Raw genomic sequence first — 27,106 nt, 5'->3', positions numbered from 1 at the left:
ACTCTAATTGTAAATCAAAATTAATCTTCATTTCAGAGTTTTGCTTAACAATTCATCTGTTTAATACAGCCATTTTGGGGGGTTTCCATGAGATGATATTTATGGTAATGCAGTATTACAGCCTGAATAACTGATAATTGCCAGGATGTGTATTCCACTTCTTAAAGTAGTATACTACATAAATCTTTCTTATCATTGCTGATAAGAAAAACTATGGTGTAATTTCTTCCAGGAAGACAGTTCTGTGGTTATTGGGTCAATAACCCTCTGATCTGCTGAAGTATTATTTTGATACTAACTGCCTTTTTAAAAAAAACTATATATTAAAAAGCTTTTCTCTGTGTCCATGTGCATGTCCTTGTTGTATTTCCTTTAGACTTTCACATATATATACAAGCATTTTAATTCAAATTACAGAATTAGTATGCAAATTATGTAATTACTTCAGAAGCAAAATAAGCAACAATGAAAAATAGTGCCTTGTAATACTTCATCTGGAATACTTCCACGTAGCTTTCAAAAAACTAACTGTTTATAAACTTACTGTTAAGGGACAACTAGTTCTGTTCTCAACAAAAACAAAAAAAATTAAGAAATGTAAATAATAATGTACTTCTAGTGGGGGAAGAGTATGTTTTTATCTAGTTGTAGAGTACTATAAAAATAAAATGTAAAAAGTATGCATGCATACTTTTTAAGTTGAAACAATATATATCTAAATACCTTGGAATGCTTCTGATTTATATGTGAGAAATACCAATATTAAAAAAAATATTACCAGGCACTGTGAGTTTAATCTATAGTGATAGGTCCCAAAATAGCTGGACAGTCAGGGGATCAAATACACTAACTATAATCTTTCAGTTGTCAAAACACTCACATATGTTCATATTTACTGAAGCAGAAATGATAGCTTACAGCCTTTAATTGGTATTGGAGTTAGTTTGCGTATGCATTTTAGAAAACTGACTTAAATGACAGCATTAAATGTTTTCTTATTTGGAAAATTCAGGACATGATGTTTGAAGACATTCTTTGCTGAAATATTCTTTCCTCTGATGCCTTATTAGAGGTGAATTACAGTACAACTGCATTGCTGTTTCATTATTTGCAGAGGCATTTTGGCCCTAAACACAATTTTATTATCTACAAAGCATAAAAATATCCAGTACTGCAAGGAATTAATTTAGAGAACCTAAGCATATTGCACAGAACATAAAGTTGACCTTTACCGTCTACAGCTTTTGGAATGGAGTGGGATGTGGAACACATCATAGATTTAATGTGGCACAACGCTGTCTGCAGAAACTTGGGTGGGACTGTGACTGCCTGCCCATTGCACCCGATGATTGAATCTGCTGTCACCAGCATCTTGATAATAATGAACATTCAGCTTAACGACCGTGATTATGATTATCATAATTGATGTGCAAGTGCAGTGTGTGGGGATCATTACAGCTGAACTGTACAGCAGAGAAACATGCCTTAGTTATGGATAATTTTACTTTTATGCATTGATTGGGATAAAATATGCCTTTCAAGTTCAACAGGCCAGAGTAATATAATTTTAGGAAGATTTCTACATGTATGAATTGATGATTATGAGCTTCCTGCAAAAACAGTCATTCTGGCTGTTTGTTTTGAATTGTTTCCTTCAATTAATAATAGGAAATAATTAAATAATTAGATGTTGAGTGGAAATCACTCACAGAGTAATGCCAGCATTAATCAAATATCAAGCTGAAATATTTCTGATTGTGATAGCCTTGCCTAGGCTAGGAAAAACAGCACTTGTATTACACCACCAACACAATTCCAGTTATGTTTGAGTGGTAGAAACTGGACTGTAGTCAACATCACTATCATTTTCACGCTGTATTGTGTAACCATTAGAGCAGACCGTAGTTGTTGGTTATATAAATTGTGTAGCTTACACCTCTGTCACCAGTAGCAGAGCTAAATGAATTAAGCTAAAAGCTTACTTCAGGCAGTGTGGATAAAAGCACAAAGCACAACCAACAGTTTCAGTCAATTTTGCTGGACAGTGATTGCCATCAGCTGAGATAGGTGAAGTTGCAGAATTATTTCGTTCAGTCATATAATGACGTGTAGATGCACTTCAAGCTCAAGTTTATAAAATAAATGTTAGAGCATTAGTATAATTCTAGGTTTTTCACTGATTTACAGTAGATGTAAATTCTTCCTCTTTGTTCAAGAACTGATAGAAGTGACCTATTTGGGATAACAGGGGTAACAGACTACAGAAAAAAGTCTAACTTGCTTTCTACCATAAGGAAGATTGCAAGGATCTCCATGAGTGTTTCAGCTGCATAATTGCTTGTACGTTGTTTTACTGAGTTTGGAGTTTCAATGATGAAAAAGAGCGTTGAGCGTTGAGGAAATTCATATAGACATACTTTGTATGTCTGTTGCCTCTGGAACTTCCAGAGTTTCAGTTGTTTTCATTGTTACTTGTGTTATGGAACAAGTTGAGCAACATTTGAAGTTTCACCTATGCAGGAAGAGATGGCCTGAAAATCTCAGATTTTAGAAAGTGAGCAAGACTTTTCTACACACATGACTTGTCTGTGTAGTCAGCCCATTTCCTTTCACATTCTTCTGAGGCCACTGTGTCCTGTGTCTGAAGTTTCACAGAAAAACTGTCTTTGTATTACTGCAAAAGTACACTATTCATGTTTTTCCGTCTCTTCCTACATTGAAATTTATTTGAATTTCACTTTAACTCGGCTTAATCTGACAGCAGTTATACTTGAGATAATGTATGTGTGATTTTTAAAACTTTTTCTTAGACTGTAACAATTTTTAAAGGAATTTGCTTGTTTTTTTTCTTTTTGATCAGAGTAAAAAAGAAAGTACACAAGCATATTTTCTAATTCAGAGTAGTATCCCTGAAGAATATGAATCTGTTCTATCAGCCTTATTAAATGTTTAAAAAATTCAAACACCATACTTACTAGTATGCTTTGTAAGAGAAGTTTCTAATATACATGAGGTAGGGTATTCTGAATATCAGATTCTTTGTTTCTCCCGTGCAATTGCAATGTGTTTCCCTAAGCAATGTAAGGCCGACATAATGTGGCAGCTAGAAGTGGCTCTATTGTAGGGGAATTATTAGGTGATCTGTAAGAGTTTGCGTTTTACACTACTGATTTCTACATGAGCCATGTCAGGGATAAGGGTTGTTGGAAAACTGTGTTGCACTCTAGCAGTCTTCGGCCAATGACATGGCTCCTGTGTAATTATTACTGCTAGTGTAACTTCATGGATCTGTTCAGATGCTTCGGATGAACCCTTAGCTTGAGTTATCCTGGTGGATGAAAAACTTTACATGAGCCAGCTATGTGCTCTTGCAGCTAGGAAAGCAAACAGTATCCTGAGCTCTATTAGAAGAGGGGTGGCCAGCAGGGACAGGGAAGTGATTGTCCCTCTCTACTCTGCCCTTGTGAGGCCCCATCTGGAGACCAGGTCTGGGGCCCCCAGTACAAGAAAGACAGAGAACTGTTGGTGAGGGTCCAGGGGAGGTCCACAAAGATGATCAGAGGACTGGAGCACCTCCTCTACAAAGAGAAGCTGAGGGAGCTGGGCTTGTTCAGCCTGGAGAAGGCTGTGGGGTGACCTCACTGCAGCCTTCCAGTACCTAAAGGGAACCTAAACAGGATGGGAGTCAACTCTTTGAAAAGAGTAGATAACAGCAGGACAAGAGGACATGGTTTTAAGTTGAGGGAGGGAAGATTTAGTTTGGATGTCAGGGGGAAGTTCTTTACAGAGAGAGTGGTGAGGTGCTGGAACAGGCTGCCCAGAGAGGCTGTGGATGCCCCATCCTTGGAGGTGTTCGAGGCCATTTTGGATGGGGCCCTGGGCAGCCTGGTCTAGTATTAGATATGGATGTTGGTGGCCCTGCCTGCAGCAGGGGAGTTGGAGGTTGATGATCTTTGAGATCCCTTCCAACCCAAGCCATTCTATGATTCTATGATTATCAGCTCTCTTGTTCCAAGTTAAGGCTGCTTTTCAACACTTTGCTTCTTACCATATATCTAAACCAAACTAAATAATCAAAATCCAAGAATCTGATCCTTCACAATGCATCCTATTAATGTATATCCTATATATTTCATGAAAAGTTAATCTCTTGGATTCTCTTGCTGTCCTCGGAACAATCATTGTGAGTCAGAGCACTTCTATATCCTCATTTTATAATTGGCTTGAGGTACGCCTTGACTCCCCATAGGGTGATTCCCACAGCAGCATCACTCTTCAGAACTTTGAGCTCCTTGGAGCTCAGGCATTTGGCTATAATCTTGGATGGACAGTACTATAAAGAAAGGCAAACATGCAAAAAGCCAGGAATATGTAAAAAACAACAGTGAGAACAGCAGACATTACCTCTGATTTACAGGAGTAGAGTGAAATCTCATAAGATGCATCCATTCAGTCTTCTAGGAAAGACAGTCAGAATTTCAACTTGTGATTGTTGACATAATGATTTTTCTAGATTCCTTGTCCAATGTATATTTACAGAAATACGTCTTATTATAAAGATCCAGTTTGGAATTCCCATTGTAAAAGTTCCTGTTTGGTGGTTTTTATCATTTTGAAAAAAATTCTTCAGGTCACTGCTACTTACTCAGGTTTTGCCCTTAAAAAACACTACTCGTATAATGCAAATGATTATTAAGTATCAGCCATCTCTGAAATTACTTTCTTAAGTGTGGAAAGAAGGCTAAAATTATGAAGCAAATTAAAAGATAGAAAATGGCTACTGTTTAAACTAAATGTAGAAAGGAATGGCTGGATAACTGGAAGGCTGGAAAGAAAACCTGGAAAAGCTTTCTAGCAAAGGTTACTGGTGACTTACAGGGTATGATTTTGCAGGAGTAGTACATAGTAGTGGCTGGGATGAGTCAAACCATTCAGTTGGTTATTTGCACGAGAAAAGATACTGTCACTACTCTTCTAATCAAATCCTTTCTAGTAGTTATTTGTCGGCAACTAGTTAAATATTTTATAAAACCTGATTTTTAGTCCTGTGATTTCTCAACGGGAAAATGCAGTCCCTTGATGATGATCCAAGGCTTTGAAGAATAAATTGATTCAAAAGAGAAAATTAGATGGTACTTATTATACTGTCTAACTAGCAATTCAGTGTCATTTGTCTGTAGGATGATAAATGTCTTGCTTTGCCTACCTTCCTCATTTAATAATGCAACTTGCATGTTTGTAGCATAGAAAGAAAATCTTGCTCTTTAGTAAGTTAACTTTAACCAATATTTTTTGAGGGAGATATATATACATATTTAACTTCCCATTCTATACATTACTTAAGCATTTTAAAAGCTCTCATTTAATGAGGAAAAAAAACTTTACTAATAGAGTATCTTGCCTAATTATGTCAGTGCACACTCCGAGGAAATCACAGCAACTTGTGGCAAAGCTTTTAGTCCAAAAACAAAAAAACAACCCCCCTGCAAGTTGATCTGGAAGCACTGGTGTTTGTTTACAAAATATTTAATTGATGTTGGTTTTAGAACTTACTGGAGTTGATTTGATTTTACTGGAATTGAAAGTCCTGTCACTAAACTGGGATGTGTTTGGCCTTACTTTTTGATGACAGTTTTGCAGGAGCTGTTCAGTATTCTTGGAATTAAGATGTGTTCATACATCCACCAAACAATGTATTTCAACCAAACTGATTTGTCACAATATTAAAGTAAAAGTCTAGATTTTGAAGTCAGTAGCAATTCTTGATGGAGCATATCTGCAAAAACATGCTACTTATTATTTGGTTACTCACCTTTAGCTTGATTGTGGTGATTAAATATACTTGAAATGGTAGTAATGAAGACTTTCACAACTCTGTAAGATTAACACAGCCCATGCTGCTATTAAAAAATACTTGTGATATTAAGACTAATTCTCAATGCTTACCATAGTTACATGTGATAACCAGTGATGACTATAACTGATATGCAGAAGAATTCTATCATTTCCTTTTAGGAAGAATACTCTAAGAAGAATGTTGTTACTCATCTTCACAGAAAAACAGACACTTTGAATCTCATCTTTAATTGCATATTGCTGGTGGATTTACAAATTGCAGTCTAAAAAGCATGTTCTAGTGGCTTCCTGCAACATATGCAGTTAGGATTTCAGAATGTCACATCTGAAAACATTGGCTGAAAGAAACATTTTATTGTACTGATACATTATGATTGGATAGCTGTGTAATTTATAATGCTATTAGCAGAAATATCTGCTTTGAGTGAATGCTAAAAGATTATGCTAGATATATGTCCAACCTCTGTGAAAGGCTACACGTTTCTTGCTCTGATGACAAAGAGCATGTGTAGATTATTCTCGGAGCAATAGACTTCAGTGCAGTAAAATGTAATCTAGGTTTTTAGCATCTGAGAGTAATCAACATTTCCTGAATAGGAAAAACTTTTAGTGCAAGTTTTGTGCACTTGTGTTGGAGTGAATAAGAAACTACAAGTAACAAAGGCTGCTTGTTGTCCCAGTGGTTTAACATAAGCAGCTACTGCTTCTTTAATATTTAGATTGTGAATAAACTCTGAACTTGTTTGCTCCATTTCAAGTAGTGATGTGGTGCACTTCTCTATTTATTCATTTCATGCCAGTGAAAAACTGTTTTCAAAATACCCTTTACAAATCAAGTTTACCCATGATCAAAATTATAAACTCTATTCTCTCGTGTACTTTGTTTTCTGTTGATCTCAGCATAAAATATATATGGAAACTGAAATGCATAGCCACATCAGTAGTTATTTATGAACAGTTGTATTACTGTGTGTTAATATTCAAGAATGAGAGTTACATAATTACTCAAGAATAATCTTTTCACTTCCATCTTCATTTTCATTTAAATAACCTTACAAGCTTTGATGAGTTAATGTACAGGGATAATAGTAGATATGGTATATGGGACAAGATAAAGACTGTGATGAACACAGTATCTGTTTTCTAACTGTACTGCTTTTGTTTTCCATAATGAGTCTCTCTGAGTAGGAATTTACATTTTGGCTGTGATAATAGGAGCTAACAGTATTCCCAGCCCACAGCTTTCTGATGTGTTAGGATCTCTCACTTGTAGTTATATGCAGGAATGACAGTGTAAGTGAGGAACGCTGATCATTAGCAATTGAATGCACTGCTCTTTTACAGTATAACTTGTTGGATATGAGAAAACAAAAGAAAAAGAGAAACAATAAAAAAACTGCATATTAACAGACTTTGTACACTAATGCGAAGCTGCTTGATTGAGCAGTGCAGTGTCAACCATATCTTTCTTCTAATGCTAAAAGTAATGCACATAGACAGAGTGACAATCAGAGTACAGCCTCCCATCAGCTGTAATTAATCTTTTAGTTAACAGAGACTAGAAAAGCTTCTCATCAGTCCCTTCTGAAGTCTGAGGCACCCTGTTTTTTGATGTTTGCATTCTCGGTAAAATTGTCCCCACCAGTTCTAACAAATTGAAACACCAGGCTAATTATGGCAGCTAATGAAGTGTGTGGAATGGTCACAGCTTGTCGTGAAACTGTTCCTTCAGCTCAGATTAGAGTTTCATCAATCACTTTTTTAAACTGATCCAGAATTGCTTCTGCTCAGTGCTTGGCATTTTTAATGCTGTTTCTGTAATTGGTTTTTTCCCCAAAGCTTAGGCGATTTTTTGAAATATTACATTCTTAGGACAGGACTTACAAACTCTGGTTTATAAAAAAACATTTCATTATTGCCTCTATCAGCTGATCAAGTGCTAGAAAGCTAATAAAAGAGGCAGAAATATAAAAATTGATGTATTGCTTTTAATCCAGCTAAAGGTAGCAATAAAGCATATACACATATATGTATATGAATCATTATTACAGTGGGCTGGGTGTATACTGCAATCTCATGAGACATGGTTTGTGGACTGGATGGTTCAAATCCCACTGAAGGATCTAAATGAAATGAATGAATTGGTCTTAGCTTATTTCCTTGTGGATTGTGATCCTCCATATATCACTCAAAGAGTTTGGCATGATTTGTAGTTTTTGCAGATACTCAAGCCTTTGGCAGCAGGAAGACCAAAATGTGTTGCTATTTTAAGCATTTTTGCACTTCAGGTCAAATCCAAAGTCCTCGAAGTATGGGAAACTTTACAGTATAACTTATATTGCTACTACACTGTCAATGAATAAATTAGCATATAAAACATTGTAACAATCTGAGTTCCTGTTTATCATTTATAAGATATAATAGTACTCAGCTATACATTGAAAGTTCTGCATGGGCATCAAAGGCAAAGATGTTAAAGTATAAGGCTAAATTCTTTCCTCAACATAAACAGTGGGATGTAGAATTTACTTTGGAAGTTAGTCAGCAAAAAAATGAAATAAACTTTCTCTTCTGTATGACCATAGAATATGTTTGTACAAGTTGTCACATTTGTTATATGTAACGTATTCATATAGAACCACGACAGCATGATCTTAGTTCAAGTGTTGTGAGTAATCTATTTATTGAATTTGTGCTAATACATGTCATCAATTTCATTTTTCTGAACACTTGAATATGAAATAATGATTGGCTATAAATTTCAAATGTTCCTCTCCCTGAAATTTCTTAATCATCTGAAATTTGACAAGAACTAGCTTTGTGTCAGTGCCAAAACAGATCTGTGGCACAAGTGAATAATCACTGATGCCAATGCTTCTCCTTGAACTGTGTAAAACAGCAGGAATGGAACAGTAAGCAACACTGAGAAATGTAGTAAAAAAGGATACACGAAGATATGTTTTTATACGTAAATAACTAGTGGGGAAATAAAAAAGATATTAGTCTAAGAGCTATTTCTCAGTGTTGTTAATTAGGTATAGTGTTTGTGAACTCTGGGTATGATATGACTAATTTTTCTGTCTTTAACTGATCTCCTCATTCCTGTTCCATTATTTCAGTCTCTTCTGAAGGTAGCTTATATTTACAGAACAGGAAAGCAGTTTCTCTCAGTGTGCCAAAGGAAAGCAATTTGTTGGAAGAATAAAATGTTTATTTTACTGTAGGCTCCCTTTACCTACTTGTATCCTTTCACTTTTGGAATGAGAGTGTGAGGATAGGGAGCAGGAGCAGGACTCCTTCCTCACTGTGAGTATTCCTCTTTGACATCTCTTCTTTCTGACATGACATAAATTCTCTTCAAGTCAAGTTCTTTTATATATCTTCGACAAAATGTCCCCCTGCATGGAACATGACAGGGAACACATCTTTCATATAGCTTTGGACTTCATCAAACCTCCACCAGTCATGAAGACATTGCCTGCTCAAGCATTCTGACAGAGAACTCCAGAAGCAAAGAGTCTTTGCAAGGAAACATATACTCAGAATTAGGCCCATAAAGTCCTGTGCACTCCCTTATCTCTGAAGTACTGGTACATACTTCATTACTTTTCTCTATAGTGTAAGAATATATTTCTATTAGCTTTCAAATGAAAAAAAAATGTGTGAAAAATAGCACAGTATTTAGCACATCCTATGCACATATAGCTTTTAATCAGGTTAAATTATGCTCTGTGAAGAGTCATGAGAAAGTAAGCTGGGAAGGCAGTGGTTTGCTGTAGAGTGGACTTTGAAGTAATTTCAGTGGCACGAAAGTGAGAATTAGTACAGTCTATACTATACAGTCTATATAGAGATGGTAAGCAAGATTGTTTGCAGTTATTTCTTCTGTTTAAGCTAAAAAAGTGTTTTCTTAAAAAATTATATATAAAGTCTATAAGAAAGCATTGTAATAAATAAAACTTCATTCTTATTCACACTAGGTGATTATAATCAATCAGTAACCTTCTATGTTGTACAGAGGATCTGAAGTGTAACTTTATTAGACAGTACATTTTTAAAATATGTTTTTTCCTTTAAAAACAAAGTTGGTTAAAATCTCTGTTAAACTGTTTTTCCTTGTGGAACATAGAAGACTAATATAACTATTCAGCGAAAAGACAGTACTGCAACCTAGGAAACACTACTAAACTAAAGTACAGAGAATTTCAGAAACATAAAAACCTTTCTGAACTTAGCATCCAGTAGCATCTTTCTCACAATTAGCAGGACACAGGAGTTAGGCAAAATTCTTGTAAGAATTGTGTGAAAAACATTTGCTTTTCTCTGTCATTTCTCACTTTATCAAGATTTTGCCTGTACTTAAATAATTTGCCCTAAATCCCTAAGAAATGGAAGTTTTGCAAATATATTTTCCAGAAACTGAAATAATTATCTTTGATCTCAGTGGATGCCAACTTTTTTTTCATATTTAGAGAAGTTAGAAAATTAGGAGCTGAAGATAAATTTAATTAGAAGTACAAATGAGGAGATTGTCTCAAGAAATGCCACTTGAGTAGCAATCTGTGATTTAGTGACAGTCTGTCCTTCTGTGTTACCATAGAGAAATGTTGCTTTAAGCACTTGTTTTAATAATATGTGATATCCTCTCAATTTATGTCAACTTATCTTCTCAATTTATGGAGAGTGAGATGCAAGGAAATGTACTGCATACTTGGCTGGACTGTCATACCGTATAAAAATACTGATTCTGGATGTGATATAAGTTACTCTTTTGTTATTTGCTACTTGTAATTATCAGTACCAAGGTGGGTGCTGATAATCTAAATAAAATTGCATCTAGATGTGAATTTGATGAGTCTGAAAAACCTGAAAAAAATGTGATACTGATGTGGCTTAGAAATATCATGTTGATATTGTAAAAACTCACAAACTATATTGGAGATTATAGAATTTACTCTACAGCACTAGTGTAAGGCCAGTCTAAAATCTAAGGTTTCTCTTTTTTGCAAGTTCATTATAAAGTTTTAAAAGCAGTCTTTTTCTTACGACTAAAGTAAAATCAGGCTTTTTCTAAGTCTTAGTCTTTGGGTTAATTTTTAGTATTTTCACAGTTATAATGTATATTTCTGCTTGTTTACTGGCTTATGTGTGCTTCTGTATGAAGACTACACAAAAACGTATTCTGTGACTGATGAAGGAATATTAACTTCTTATTCCCAATGAGTTCTGAATGCCAATTGAAAGCAATAAAATTTATAACTCATCACATTAAAATGACATCATTCAGTGCGGTGAATCTTTTCTGAACTTTAAGCTTATCAACACTAGTCTTGCATTGGAGAGCCAAAAAATAGATATTCTATTCCGTATGTCCAACAAGCGTGAAATAAAGGGGAATATTACTTCTTTGGCTATATTCCTGTGATATAGGCAGTTTTTACCTTTCAAAAGTGCATGGCACATTTCTAGCTCATATATAGTGAATGGTCTGCCCAGTCTCCATGATTTTCTTCTGCTTCCCAAACTGTCAACATTGTTCCTCAGGTTAGTCTGTGCCAGGTGCATTTGTCCATACTGAATTTTATTTGACAGACCATTCCTCTAGCCTGTCTGCATCACTCTGAATAATTACCCTCAAGTGTATCGATTGCACCCGTTAGTCTGTTGCTGTCTGTGAACTTGATGAGCGTACGTTCCAGCTGCACCTCCAGGTCACTTATGAAGATATTAAACAAGATAGGTCTCAAGACAGTGCCTGAGGAAATACAATTGTAGCCAGATTCTAGTTAGACTACCAGTCATTAATTGCTACCATTTGTGGCTGATACTCCAGACAGTTACTACATCTGTTAGTCTGCACATCTTGACAATAATTTACCAACTTGGATAAAAGGATTCTCTAAAGGTGCTGAAAGCCTTGCTAAACTTGACACAGACAGCATCTACCATTCTCCTTTCATCTACAGGTCTAGTCATTTCAGCACAGAAGGTAATAAGGATTGGAAAGTATTATACATCAAAGTGGATGCAGTCTTGCTGAGTATTATTTTTGCTGCATATGCCAAGTGTGATAGAATCAAAATATATTTTTGATTGATGTTAAATGACTACAACTTTTGTTCAGAAAGATACAACTGAAACTGATAAGAAGAAAATGTTTTCAGATGAGGATTTCAGTTTAGACTTTTTCCTCGTTAACTCCTAGAGGCATGATTTTGGCAAGTTAGAGATAGTTGCAACTTGATCTTGGCAGGTTAAACATTTTCTGGCTATAGTCCAGCAGGTTAAAAGTGGTTCTGAGTTTATCTTGGCAGTCAGCACTTGGCAGTGGCTTATTTTCTATTGGAAAGAGAATGTTTAAGAGAGAGTTTAACAGATTAGACAATGAAAGAAGCAGCATATAAATGGCGTAAGTCAAGATACTTATTCTCTTATTCTAAATGCATTATTTCCTAATGCACATCCTGTTGCGAGGAGAGTATATGTGATGGACTGGACAAGGAGTCTGTTTAAAAATACAAACAATTTGATAAAAATGGATCCTTTACTATTCATCGCTTTTAAGACCCTGTACATTTTTTCTACATTGGAATGTATTTAGGCATAGTTCCACCTCAGATTTAGTAACTTCATAAAAGGTTTATGCATTACTCATTACTGCATTTTCATATTCCACAAAATATTATTTATGCATCTTAAATTAACATTTACTCTAGTCCTAAAAATATATCTATATACATTTAAACACTCTGCAAGATGTAGGGATTTACATGAAAATAATAAACATCTCTTGGGATTCTGAGTACAAATTAAACTATTTCAAGTGCACATTTGTTTTTAAGCCCAGATTCAGTAAAGTTCAAGGGTATCCAACTATGAAACAGTTAGTGGAGAAATTCACATTGCTTTCTTAATTTAATTTACTTGATACAAAAAGAAAGAAAAAAAAATTAGGTAATAAAAATAGAGTATTATCTTTGGCAGTTTTGGTTCAAGTACAGACATTAGGCAAAACAGAGTTTGGGTGATGCAGTTTCTTAACACTGAAAAAAGTACTGCATGCACTATAACTTTGTGTGGCAAACTGTACTTGTAATATTAATTCAGGCTCTGAATATGTCTAAAAGCACCTAAAGTGTCTACATAGTGGTGATCTGTTCCTTCTCAGTGGATTAGCTTTATGCACATAAATAAATTAATTATCTGCATATATATTTATAAAGGAGGATGCTCTTTTTAAAGCCAAGCTAGTACATGTTTGGGAGGAAGAGCCAGCAGTATCTGGCTTGCAGATCATCAGTAAATGGGCTAAATGAATTTAGAGGGTACAGCTGGGAATTCCTTCCCCCTGGGCAACCACAGTGACTGCAGGATACTAAATATATTTAACAAATGCAAATTCAAACCACAAATCTTCATTGCTGGTTGTATTGCACATGACATAAAGGACAGACTATTTTCAGATTGCAGGTTAATTTTATACAGGCAAGCTTACAAGAAAAATAATTCACTAGATGAAATTCTTCCATCTTTTTTCTTTATTCTTTCTTGAATATAACTTCTGTCAAATATGAGATAATTTGCCTTTTCTTGTGAGAAAGCATTGTAGGGTATGATACAGTCGTAATGCTTAATAAATGCAGATACTAAAGTAAATAAGGGGAGATTTAGATTAGATGTCAAAGGTGAATTTTTCCCTGAGAGAGTGATGGGGCCCTGGAACAGGATGCCCAAAGAAGTTGTGGATGCCCCATCCAAGGATATGTTCAGGGCCAAGTTGAATGGGGCCCTGGGTAGGTTGATATAGTACCTAATTCTGTGGTTGGCAACCCTACTTATAGCTACGGGGTTGGAACTAAAAGATCTTTGAGGTCACTTCCAACCCAAGCCATTTTACGATTCTATGATGTTGAAAAATATCTTGTTCAGTCCAAAATATTTGTAATTTCCTGTAGAGTGGCTCAGACTATTGTATTCTCAAAAGGATCACTACTTCCTATCATGCTGTAGCTTAATTTGAGCAGCTGTAGAAGTGGGTAGTGGGGTCTGCTTTTGTTCTTCTGTCTGAGGTGCTTCCAACCACACAGGGGCAGAAAGAGGCTAGAACTCCTTTCCTGCAGAGGAGTTTTAGAGCTTCACTTGTTTGCGACAGTTATCTCCAAACTGTCAGTTAGCACAGCTTAGCTTCTAAGAAAGCAAACTCAGGTGAACACAGTAGAGCACTTCTCAGAATATTAGAGCAGGTGAGTAATAGAGTTATAATTTCCATATTAGACTGTCAGAGAGGAACATATACTGCTCTGTTGTTCATACTGGAGTCATCATACAGGAAGTATCAAAAATATATGTGATTTTTTTTTCAAATTCGTGAACCATAAAATTTCATTTTGGCAAGCCCTATTTGAGTTTGGCCTTATCCATTATAATTCCAAAAGATGAAATGTGTAAGAGTCAGTGGTAGTTGTAAAGCTCCATGAAAATTTAACTATAATGATAATGAAATGTTTCTTACATAAATTAAATGGCAATTAATGTTTTCTGTTTCTATTTGGAAGATAGGATATTAAAATAGTGTTGTTAGATTTCCTACTGTGAGCATAATTTCCTGATTTATTTTTACAACATATTATCATAACATCAATAACAGATTTAAACTAACAAGTAAAAAATTTGCCTGATGTAAGTATAACACAGAAGGTTTTAAGTTGCCTTTTATGATGTCTATACAATATCATTTTATTTTAAGATCTAAAGGCATGTTGATTCAAAGGGTAAGGTTTGCTCTTACAAAGTCATTAAAGGAAGTATAAAATTGCATTCCATAGTCACCCAGTCTTTTTAAATCAAAGAGTTTTATTGTTGTTAATGTCATTTGTATTTGCAGGAGGTAATAAGGGAATGAGTTAGACATCACACTCAGAGCCCTCAAGTTTGTCAAGAAGAACCATAAACTTCATTTGCAGAGAAAAAAAGAACAGACAGTTTAGGAGGAATATTGCAGAGAATAGAGAGAAATGAATTCATAACATCTTAGGTCAGTTTGTAAAGCACTGTGTTGATCCACAGTATGGAGAAGCTCATAAAGTTTTCATTGGAAGCAGCTTTTCTCATTGCCCTTACACAAAAGAACAAAATGTAAAAGGTTTAGGGTAGGTTATAGTAGTAGGCAGTCCAAGGGGAAGATCATGGCTTTTCCCCTCTGCACTGTGCTGACAAGCTGTATAGGTAAGGGCATAATTTTACCCCCTTTAACATAGCACTTAACATAGTGGTCACTTGTCTACTTTAGTGTGGGTAACTCCGATTAGGCAGGCTTTTCCCTGCAAGTCAATACCTCTGCACTGACAATGAGCTCCGGTCCCTAAGGCATGATAGAGGCTTTTGTTATTATCTGTTATTTGATGGGTCTAGTTGACCCAATTGGTTAACACATTAACTTCTCAATTTTATAGCCTTAAGTCACAGAAGACCTATTCCTCATTTTTGGAAAGCAGAATTGTTAGTCTGTGCCCACTGCCCACAAGCCACAAAAAAAAACAGTCAAAACAAACATCACCAGAGTTCTGCCAAACAACTGCGTCCTGAACTTTATGGCTAATTAGCTGCTGAAACTATGCCCAAGAAATAGGTTTTGTGGCCCATGGGAAGAAGTGTGTGGCCATTATTAATGTCCTAGCTCATATCTCTCCATAGGTCTTCTGACCAATGCTGCTTAAAGAGACTAAATGTACAACAGGGAATTAAAAATTATAGTACCCCTTTCACTGTCTGAAATATTGTAAACTTGTTTCACTGAGGCCAGGATTGGTGTCAATGTACTTTGTGTGAAAAGTGCAATAGAAGCATTAGTATTTGACAGCCCTGGTTGAAATAAGTGAAATTAATGGAGCTCTTTTCATATACGACAAGGCCATGGCACCCCTTTCATGCTGCTTACAGACAGAGAAAAGTCAATACTTTTTTATTACTTGATGCTGACCTACATTCTGCACTACAAGTGCCAGGCCCACTAATTGGTTTCAGTTGTGAGAAAAGTTTGCCCCAAAGAAACACTAGAGCAGATAAATCAATCTTTTTTAGGGTAGCTTAGTGGGTTTTGAGCACTTGAAATGACATTTCTGTTGTATTGACAGAATGGGTTGTTACACTCATTTTGTCATGTCAGAAGTCCCCCTACTAGTTGGAAGTATTGTTAACCAGTATTGATAAATTTGCTAAGAATAAAAGTTATCTGGATCAACGTTGCACTTGAATAACAACTCGCCATTTCTGGTTTTCTTTCTTGTTAGAGACCTCTGTAGCTATTAATAGGTTAGGAGGTTTACAATGACTGTTCAATTTAAAACTCTAATTTTACTATTACAAGCATTAAGATCATAGGGAATACTTAAATATGACCACAGTTTTAAACAGACAGGGTTGTGGGCTATGGCTGTACAGTGGCTCTTGGCAGTGCTGACTGATTTTCAAATGAGCAACATGAGCTGTATCTCACCTTTGTGGAAAAAGAAAGATTGCACAGTGTGCTTACCACATACTAAGGAACTGTAGCATGGATTTTTATGCAGAATTTCTCATTCCATTCTCTAAAATCATGCTATTTTTCTGTAGGTACTGATTTCAAGCAAAAGAGAAGTGACATTTGTTCTCTGTTTTTACTAAGCAGTAGCAAAGTACACATGAACACAGAACTAGTATTCTAGCAACTTTTCAGTTATTCCTTCTGCCATTGACTCCTAACTGAAGTTTCCTACAGCCATAGGTCTCAATAGGAGCAACAGGTAATCTAGCGCAAAAAAGAAAAAGATTTTAACATCCAAACCTTGCACTGATTGGTTAAAAATTGCATAGCACATGGGATCTTGTTGACATCATGCAATCATACTGTGTCTTCAATATTTTTAAACTTGCTCAAAAGAGGACTTGGAGCTCTGAATCAGCACTATAGGGAGAGGATACATGATTATTAGGGAGGATATTTGATTTATCTTTGCATGCTACTTCTCCTCACGCAGAAAGAAAGTCTCCATTCATACAACTGTATTCAAGAACTTTAATCTTTATGTATATATCAAAATCTCTTTTTATGGAATCATGGACTCATCTGCATTGGAAAAAGTCTTCAAGATCATCTAGTCCCACCATCGCCTAACTCTGCGAAGTCCACCATTAAATGACATCTCTAAGTACTACATTCACATGTCCCTATTTTCAAGGGATGTCAACTCCACCACTTCCCTGTACAACCCATTCCAATGCATAACCATTCTCTCTGTTTAGAAATTCTTCCTATTATCTGATCTAATCCTTCCCTGTTGCAACTTAAGGCTGTTGCCTCACGTTCTATCACCTCTTTTCAAGTAGATGTGGAAAGCTATGTGGTATCCCTTGAACCTCCTCTTCTCCAAACTAAACAACTGCAGTTCCTTGAGCCTCTTCTCATAAGTCTAGTTTTCCAGTCCCTTCACTGACTTTGTTTCTCTTCTCTGCAAGTGCTCAAGTAACTCAGTATCTTTCTTGTAGTGAGGGGCCGAAAATGGCAAAATAGGCAACAAAATGAATTGTTGTCTTTACAGAGAATGACTAAGGAATGCTCTTAAGCTGAAATCAAAGTTCAGTTAAGTAAGTGAATTGTTCCAAGCTGATCATATGCTTATTAGCTTCTTAATTGTTATGGACTTGATAGATTTGCTGTAGGAAGAAACCTGAAGTGTATATCCAGGAGCTAAGAATAAATTGTTGCAATGGTATTTTCTGGCCTTTAAATCTGTGAGTGGACATGCTGCTGCTGTTTGCCTACTTTGGACTGAAGTGGTTGACTTTCCACTTCATTAAATTTGCCAGCTTGAGTGTATTTCCTAGCTCTTTCCAAAGTGCATTTTTATTTTATAGGAAATTGTACAGTGCACTCAAGATTGTTTGGAAAAAAACATTGTTACTACAAATTTATCACTAGAAATATGAGGCAACACATTTTTGAAGGCCTTTAAGCTGGTATACATACATCCAATTTAGCTCTGCAAGCTTTTGCTTTTTTGCCCATTGTTTGTAAGCTGTCTTTCTATTTATGTATGCCTATGTACACAGATGTGAATTTCCTTTAGAATCTACTTTAATAATAACTTTCCAAAGATAAACTATGTGAGGATTTGGCAGATCTAATCTATGGCATCAGAGTGTGCTAATTGACACAAATCTTTATTTGGTGGCTTTATGTCACCTTTTTATCTTAATTGTTTGGAACTGATGAGTGCACAGGACAGTTAAGTAAGTCAAATATATTGAAAGAGTTCATAGGTCTTGTTAAGTTCTGCCATTTGGATCGAGTCACTTAAAATTTACTAGAGTGAAAGGAGTCAAAGCTTGACAAGTTTAAAAAGGAGGTGTTACATTAACTTGGCTTGGGAATTTAAAAATAGGTCTCATGTCATGCAAATTACAGATCTCTGATTCCAGGAATTATATTGCACTGTAAAAATGCATTGTTGAAAAACTTAATAAATTGAGAAAATTCAGATCTGTGCTTCTAAGATCTTGAAGCAGCAAAACTCTATTTCACCAATACATGGGAATTTGCATTCATAAGCTAATTCATTCCTGCTACCATCAATGACAGGATAAAAATAATATTGGAAGAGTGTTTTTCTGCACTTCCAACTTTTGTTCTTGCAAAGTAATAAAAATTATTCAAAATTATTTTTTACATAATTGTGTAAATTCAGTACTCTGTAGGATTCAGCTACAATGATATAGTAGGATAGGCTCAATTCAGTGCAGAGGAGTAGATCTTGCAAGGCTAAATGATATTTTCAGGCCTTTTTTACACTGTTAAAAACTGATTAAAAGTTGTCTCTTTAAATATAGAAATGACTGCATGTCTTTTCCTCAAAATGTATTCATATTTTATGTGCATTTTGTGCAACGTTCATCTAGTATTCATTATAAACTTCTTAAATCAGTCAAACTGTAAGGCCAGTAATAATTCCATTATCTGTCAGACTGTGTGATGTTTCCCAAATGTGGTTGAACATAACTGCTGTCGTCATAATCAGAGCCAGTTGTTTAAATGCTCAGTTGTGAGTATCTAGTGAGATAGCTTTAAATAACAAGATAAACAGTGCAGCTGCCAACCCAAAGTAATCTTACACTGAGGGGGCGTGTGGCACAGAAAATTTCCTCTTTGTCATCTTGATTTGAGTTTGAAGCTGGACCTGGGCTTAGTTCCAGCTCAAAAAACTGTTCACTTCAAAGGCTCCTAAATCGTCCCAAGGAGCTAATTTTGGCAGCCAATTGTTTTTGTTTGGCCAGGCATCCTAATAGCAAAAGCCGTCTGCTCCAGCAATTGAAGACTTCTTCAGTGCTCAGAGTCTCCATTCCTGATTTTATCCTGATGTAGGGGGTGTACACCAGTTTCCCTGTCTCACCCCAATTTCTCTGCTTTTTTTTCCTTCCCAAATTGTTAAACCAGAGCTTAACTCTCCTGGACGTAAATAGGACTATGTTTCCTATTTTCAAAAGAAAGGATAGTCTAGTCTGCTCTGAATTGCCTGAATGGACAATTTTTTCCTGCATTATGAAGGTGCTTGTGATGCCAAACACGCAATGAAAATTGAAATTCCGTGCCATTCTTAATTATAATATGAAAATATGCTAATAACCAGTTTCTGTTGGGTAAGAAGCTGGGAGGCACAATTCATTAAAGGATATCACAGAGGAAGTATTTCATTTTGAATGTGTATATCTACCTTTCTGCTTTAAGATTTATGTTCTAGAGTGTTGAAGGAATCATACCAAATAAATTTAAGTATCTGATGTAAGAAAAGATATGGCCATGGTGTGGAAGTATGAAGTGCAGGAGGTTAAACTTAGGTGTTCCAAGTCAATGTTAGCATAGAGCTTACCAGAAGTCGTAGTTGCTTTGCCTGCTTATGGAGATTCAACTGAACTGTGGGGTGTGAAGTAAGTAAATATAAATTATCCAGGAAATTATAATTCTACTTCACATCACCTTTCAGAAAACAAATGTTATTGTTTTGTTTTTGAGAAAAAAACAAACTTTACAAATTGCGAAATGTGTTGTGAAGCTATACCTTTTGGCTTGGCCCCAGCCTTTTTATTAAGACTCATTGCATTTCCATAGAAGCTTTTCACAAACATCATTTTGACAGTGAAAAGTTTTCTCTTAGAAGATAACCATTAGAGCCTGGGAAGCTGATAACTCCTCTTAGCACATTAATTGCTGAAAAGAAAAAAGATTTTAACGAACAAGTATTTTCCATGGCTGATAATATTCTTAGTATTTCAGAGTCATTGAAAATATCTTTTTTAGGAATGTTTTGATGATTCTAAATGAGTGGGCTTGCTACAGGTGTTAATTAGTAAATAGCTCAAACAGAATAATTTTTAGAATACTTAGCTTATTTGACTTTCTTCTTTGTTAGTTGTGGAGTTTTTACTCCAAGGCAAGGTTTACTTTCATTTCTCTTATTCAATGTGGATTTGTAATCATCTGCATTTTAAAAAATTCAGTGCAAGAATGAAAAAATTTCCTGGAAAAAAAAGTGCTCAGAAATTATCCTGCTTGTATTCTTTCTGCCACAATTCCATAGTCAATTTACTAGTTAATTTGATAACACTAATATTTATGTAATACACATCTTTTTTTTTTTTTTTTTTTTTTTAAATTCTCTCTCACGCAGCTGATTTTATATCCATATTCTAAGTTTAAACAAGGTAGAAAAGTTAAAAAATGGCAAAAATAACCTGCTCTCTTTATTTTACCTGCTTCCCACAGTGGAGAATAGAATTTTGTAAACCATGAGACATAAACGGCAGTAAATCTGCCTTCTGAGCCTGGAAATCTTTGCAATACTTATCATTACATAGAACTGTATTTTAAATATATATTTTCTCACATCTGTATCAATAGAATATTGTTTTCATCTCCAAACTAATGTATGTGTTATATTAAAATGTACATTTTGTCATTCATATTCTAATTTATGTAAAGAAATTTAACTAAAAGAGTATATTTAGTATTCTAAAGTACTGTGAGAAGTAAAAGGCATAGACATGAAAACTAAATTTAACATTCCTTTTTGTCTCTCTCTTCTTTCTTTAGGACTTTCAAACTGTGTTACCATCGATTGTTCTCTTCGAGAAGTTTGGAAAAACTTACTCAAAAGCTGGACAAATAGTGTAATCATTCTGTAAACTATGCAATGTAAGACACTTGATAAGTAATCAATAAATGTAATACAGCAAATGCACAGCAGTATGTTGACTGAATGTCCCATAAATTACCTTTTTGTAAAGTGATGTATACTATGTCTCAAGTACTGTTAATTGATTTTGCTTGATATTTAAGCAATACAGCTTTCAACATTAATCAAAGGTGGGTTTTTTTTTGTGTGAGCTTTTGAAAAAGAAGTCAGTATTATCTTAGGAAAATTGCATGACACTTAGAAACTATTTCTGAACATGCTATCTTTTATTTAAATGCAAATTATTTATGATACAAAACTAGAGAAATTAAGTAAAAGACTCCAAAACACACTTATTAGAGATTTGCAAGTGAGGCTAGCTCTAAAAGAGAAAAATTAAGAAAAGTTAAAAAAAAAAAAAAAAAAAAAAAAAAGTTAAGTGTATTTTTTTTTCTTTCAACTACAGATATACCCATTTCATCATTGTTCTTCATCATTTTCTCTATTAATCTACATCCTTTTTGAAATCCATCTTTTCAGAGGGACAGTGGAATTAGGTAGGCTATTTAAATGTAAGATGTTATTTCAAAATCTTTTAAGTCCTGTGTGGGTGATATAGCTTTACTGTTGAACAATGAAAGTTCTATCAGCTCCATATATACCTTATTACTAAATCACTTTTTCTATATCTACTTAATTTTCTTTGTCAATATCTATGTATTTAGTCTTGGTCCTGTGTTAAGCAGCATTTTACATAGTAACATATTTGTGTGATGTTTATCAAAGGACATATGTGATCACACAAAACTGAAGTTAGACTGCTGTGTTTTCTAGCACTCAATTCAACTGCAAAATGTTGAATATCTTCAAAGCTCACTAATTTCAAAAGACTCCAAGAAGTTCAGCATTTTGTCAGGACCAAATCATAAATTCAATTGACACAAGTGAGTTTTTACAGGAGTTTTCAGCTACCGTGCTCTCTCTTCAGTTCATTTGAATGTGTTTGCAGCAAGTAGTATTTTATCAGATAGTATTTGATTATAGTGTTTGAATCAGATATTCAGTGAGGGGCTTTTTATTACTGAATTTTGTTTTATTATTTTCTTGTTCTCTCCAAGTATTCAGGAAAACTCTATAGGATGTAGGTTTATGTAAACATGTCTGAGTACTTTCTGAACTAGGATTCACAAATTTCACTTCCATAAGATTTCAGCTGTTTGCCACTAGAGCTACACAAGAGTGAAAGCTCTTTCAGTTCCACTGCAGTAGGTTATGAGTTTAAGTATTGGCTGTAGTGTTGCTACTCTTTGGAATTTGTGATTTTCAAGGTTTGAAAAGTTTATTGTTCTACATGGAAATGTGAAATGCATTCTGAAAAGTGAGAAGGAGACATCTGGATGAGTCTTCCCATTAAGATTTAATCCCATCAAACGTATTCAGAGTGCTTCAGTTGTTTGTAGAGGGGATTGAGCATGATGCATTTTTGCAAAACTGTTGATAAATAAAGATGCCACAGTAATTTTTATATGTGAGAGCTATCTATTTGATTGCTTCAGCTTTAAGGTAGTTCATCACTTCAGAGAAATTCACCCTGTGTTACCTCTTTAACTCCATACCACAGTTTCCCATCAGTTCGATTAGAAATGGCAATGCCTTTATCAGATTAGTCTTTCTTTCACTTTCTTCCTTTCAGTATCTCTGACCCCAGGACAAAACAAAGCTTGCCATGCAGACAAGCACTGGAATAGCAGTTGTGCTCCATAGTAAAGAGTCTGCAGCACAGATGAAGGTTGAAACCTTCTTGTTTATTTTAATTGTCTGACTAATGCATATATATATATATAACCCAAGAGGTATAGATGCATAAATGAATATATTTGCCTCCTCTTAACAAACAATGAAACAATTGAAAAGGAGAAACAACAAAAAATGAAAAAAAAAAAAATAGTTTCTAATTAACTAGGTACTTCCCACAAGCCTCTTTACACTGTTCACTTTAATTGATAAACAAGCATTTGTCCTTCCCTTTCTCCTCCCTCCTTCCCTCCCTTCATACCTTCATCCCTCTCTTACTGAATAGTGTGTACTTTGGAGGAAATTTTTCTGTTTCATAGGGGATGTTGCAACCTATTCTCACAGTTTCAGTCTTACAAACATAGGATGGCTATAGATAGAGGCACAGAGAAAGGAACATTGAAAATCTGAAGTGAACTCATGAATCTGAAAGATATATAGTTCCCTAGAAATCTAGTGGGATTTGATAATTGACAGACTACTAACAGCACTATCCAAAACTCAAAAGAATCACTGCAGTACCAGGGAAGTAGATGACTATAAGTCGTAATTCCTTAGAAAATAAATAATAATAATGATTATTCTAATTGCCTCATCAAATAAAGTCAATTTTGGTTGAAAAAAAATATGAATAGTAAAGCATCCATAGCTAAAATATATCAAAGCGTCCTCGTAGCTGTTTTCTACAATTAAATAAAGTATCTTCAGCATGAAACTAGAGATGCACAATTCTTGCTTCTCAGACATGGAAACACAAACGTTTTGTTGACATTTGTACTGATTGAATCCACTTGCATGGAAGAGAAAAATACTTTTGGGCATTTTCATACAGCATGGCTAAAGAGGCTTATCAAATATCTTCAGGAAGCAGCAGATACTGGGAAGAAACTGTAAAACCATCTTGCAGAATGTTACTATGCCACTTGTCTAATGCATAAAAAGATTGTAACTTAATACTTTGACACTCAGTGCTATCTGTTCACCTTAAATACTTCATAGATCTTGACAGTCAAACAATGATGTTATTTATTCCTATATCACATACACAGGCCTACATGCCACGTGTTAAAGATTCGAAGCATTTGTGCTAATAATCTTTGGGTTTAACCACTACTGGGGATCACTGCACTTATAAAAAGGATTCAGGCATAGTCATTAAAATTGAATATTTTTCTGCTACAAGTTGCTCACAGGATCTCATATAATGAGAATTTTCTGGGATACTTGAAATGTCTGGTAACATTTCTTCTCAAAGAATCTATCTGCTGTTATCCTGTGGATTAAAGATCTTTTGGTGTTGCTGCCCAATAATTTTGTTTGAGTCCTACATAAATGATGTCATTAACACAGAAAATCTCTTAATTTAAGCAATCTAAGGGCTGTCTTCTGGGCTGATCCAAGACGCTCTCAACACTCCTCATAGAAAACATTTAGCTTGTAATGCCCTCTAGAGGCAGAATTACTATAGTAGTATTGACTACATTTTGATTTACTCTGCACACAGTTTTCAGGTCCAAATTTGATACTGTAGCTTTCAAGCAAAAGGGCATTTTTTGGTTGGTTAGTTGTTGTTGTTTAAAATAAGCCACACTTCAAATTGCACAACAGAAGAGGTCTGATGGTAGGAGCACTGTGAGTGATCTAGGTCCCTCATTCTGGATTTATAGTGAAGGCTGTGTGCAGCTGAGCTGTGACCACATTTAAACTGCAAAGTAAAATAATGATGTTTGTAAACAACAACACAATTTGACATACCAATGCTTGACACTGTATGAGGCTCTGAGAAGATCAAATTTCAAAAATATCTCCAAGAGATTACTGGTATTCCAAAAGATGTGTTTGCAACATGTCCTTCATAAGTCAATGGTCCTCAATTTAATGAATTCCATATGTGCTGCATAGAGTAGTCTGTTAGAAAGATGAGGAGCTTTGACTCTTAGGACAGCCATAGGATCCTGTATTCAGAAAAGCAGAGACCAAAAAGCAGAGAAAATACGTAATTCCTTAACTGTAAAATTTGGGTATTGAAACACAAACTCTACAAACATAAAGGAGTCACGCTCTTGTCATCAGAAACAGAATTTGGACCTTGGAGCTTAATTTCTTCACTGCTTTCTTAATACATTTTTTTTTCTTTGCTTTCTTTTACTAGTTGACAAAGATTTCTGATAATTCTGGAAAAATGTCAGCAAAGAATATCAGACACTGCAAAGCTGGCTTGGCTTCATATTCTTCCATCTTTTAATAGTTCAGCTCATTAATGAGAAAATCATCTGGCTGCTGGCACAATCAGATACAGTCACTTATCAGTACATTGAGTTCAGTTTATAGTACTCCGATTCATATTCATGATCAGAGGATGCAGTGGAGCAATTCATTAGTGCACTGCTGCATTAAGCAATCACTGCCAAAGTGTGACATACTGAGAGTTTGCATTAAACTGCTTCCTTTGAGGATCTTTGGTTAAGAAATTCCTAAATGCGGAAATCTGTTGAGATAAACCATTCAGGCACTTCAAGAAAAAGCTTTGATGCTCCATGTATATAATGGTTGGTTAAAAAAAATATGAAACAGCACTGACCAGTGCTGTTGTATGTGTGGCAGGTAGGATTCTCACATGTAAGTTAAGAGTACTGTGATAGCCAATAATGCACATGGACTAGATTAGAATTGTCCCAAACTGAACTCTCGTATCTCTTTACTACTTTATGCTGTTTAATGAATCTTAATATTGCTTTTGTTTTGGGTGAAACTATTCAACAACATAAAAAAGAACCTAACCATCTATATAATGTATCTCTGGTTACTGTACAAATAAAGGGCACTTGCAATTACAGGCTTTATGTTCTCATATCATGAGAACTATCTTTAAAGAGGGACAATGTTTGCCAGTTATTAAGACATGCTTCTTGTGAAAAGAAGATGAGAACAGGTTTAGTTGCCTTTTTTACTTTTTCTCCGTACATTTGTGGCATGGTGGTGGTGGTAATTCCTCATCCACATGCTTCATTTGATTCCACCGTATCATTTTATAGTAACAACAGTTGTTCTTCCAGTTTATTGCCACTTCATTAGATTTATAGTCTAAGCTACTCTGGTGGAGAGGTAGATAAAGAAAGAACTGTAGATTTTAATCATTTGCAAGCAAAACAAGTGCTAAACTTTCTTTTAATATATTCTTAAAGTAGCTTCTCTCTTGAGCAGGATTCTCAGTTTTTCTTGATGATATTGCTGATATTGTGGCCAAAATCTAGGCAAGTGAATCACTGTGCATAGGATGCAAAACCAATGTGAAACAGACTGTCCATACTTTACATTTTTGTGGCTATAACCATCTCACACATGCCTACTAGTTTTGAACAAAATTATGCAGCCAGCTGTGTTTCAGACCCTGGCGAAACAGACTGATGTGGTCTCTTGTTACTTCAAAAGATATTTCCTGGCTTCACTTTCCCCATTTTTCAAAGCAGTGTGCCAGGTATGTTAGATTCCTGTGTTCCTGCTAGGAATCATTCACCCTCCTGCATTTTTCCATGCTTGATCTTTTATTTTATCCTCTCTATTTCTCCATTTTCAGAGCAACACAGCTTATCTATAGTTTATACTAATGATGGCATTAAAAACAACAACAACAACAACAAATAACTTACTTAGACATTTGTTGGGAATAAAAATCTCAAATATTGAAGAAATTTGTGTCTCTTAAAGTTTCTTTCCCTCCTGAGATACAGACTGCTATATTAGTAGATAGATTTCCTCCCCCACAAAGATTTGCCATCTACAGATGAAGCAGGAATTGGTTTGCCATCAATATTTCACTTTCGACAAAATAGGAAATGGAGAATTCTGAAGAAGTCAGTGTGGATTTTGAATCACACCTAAACATTTTTCCCAAGCAGAGAGATCTTGCTCGTTTCTTCACAGTTCCCTGAACACACATGGCAGTAACATAAGCATGAACATTTTGCAACCAAGGGCTGACTAGACAGCTTATTTCTAAATCACAGAGTATATCAAAATGTTTAATGACAACTGTGTTTAGAAAGTTAAATTTCATCCCTAAATATTCAGTGCAGATGATTACTTAAACTATCCAAATTGCTAGGCTGTTTCAAAAGTAATTTACAATGGGTGCATTTATATGTTTCTCTACTGATGTACATATTTGTTTCAGTAATAGAAACTGGATGAGGAAGAGGTCAGTGCTGAACTCCAGATTTCCACAGACTTGCCAGGGTCTCTGCCCATCATAT

General features: G+C 35.2%; 1 protein-coding gene across 2 annotated transcripts in view; it reads left to right on the top strand.

The window, feature by feature from the left end:
* Window positions 1-21,125, top strand: part of SPATA17 (spermatogenesis associated 17) — a 90,806-nt gene extending 69,681 nt beyond the window's left edge. For both annotated transcript variants that reach the window (XM_031595871.2, XM_031595864.2), the window contains one exon: window positions 20,978-21,125. In XM_031595871.2, coding sequence (XP_031451731.2) covers window positions 20,978-21,058 — 81 coding nt within the window. In that variant the 3' untranslated portion in view covers window positions 21,059-21,125. The remainder of the gene's footprint in view (window positions 1-20,977) is intronic.
* Window positions 21,126-27,106: the final 5,981 nt, after the last annotated feature.

This window comes from Phasianus colchicus, chromosome 2 (genome assembly GCF_987193195.1).
Source record: "Phasianus colchicus chromosome 2, bPhaCol1.hap1.1, whole genome shotgun sequence".
Lineage (NCBI taxonomy): Eukaryota > Metazoa > Chordata > Aves > Galliformes > Phasianidae > Phasianus > Phasianus colchicus.
This window is presented reverse-complemented; position numbering and strand designations above follow the sequence as displayed.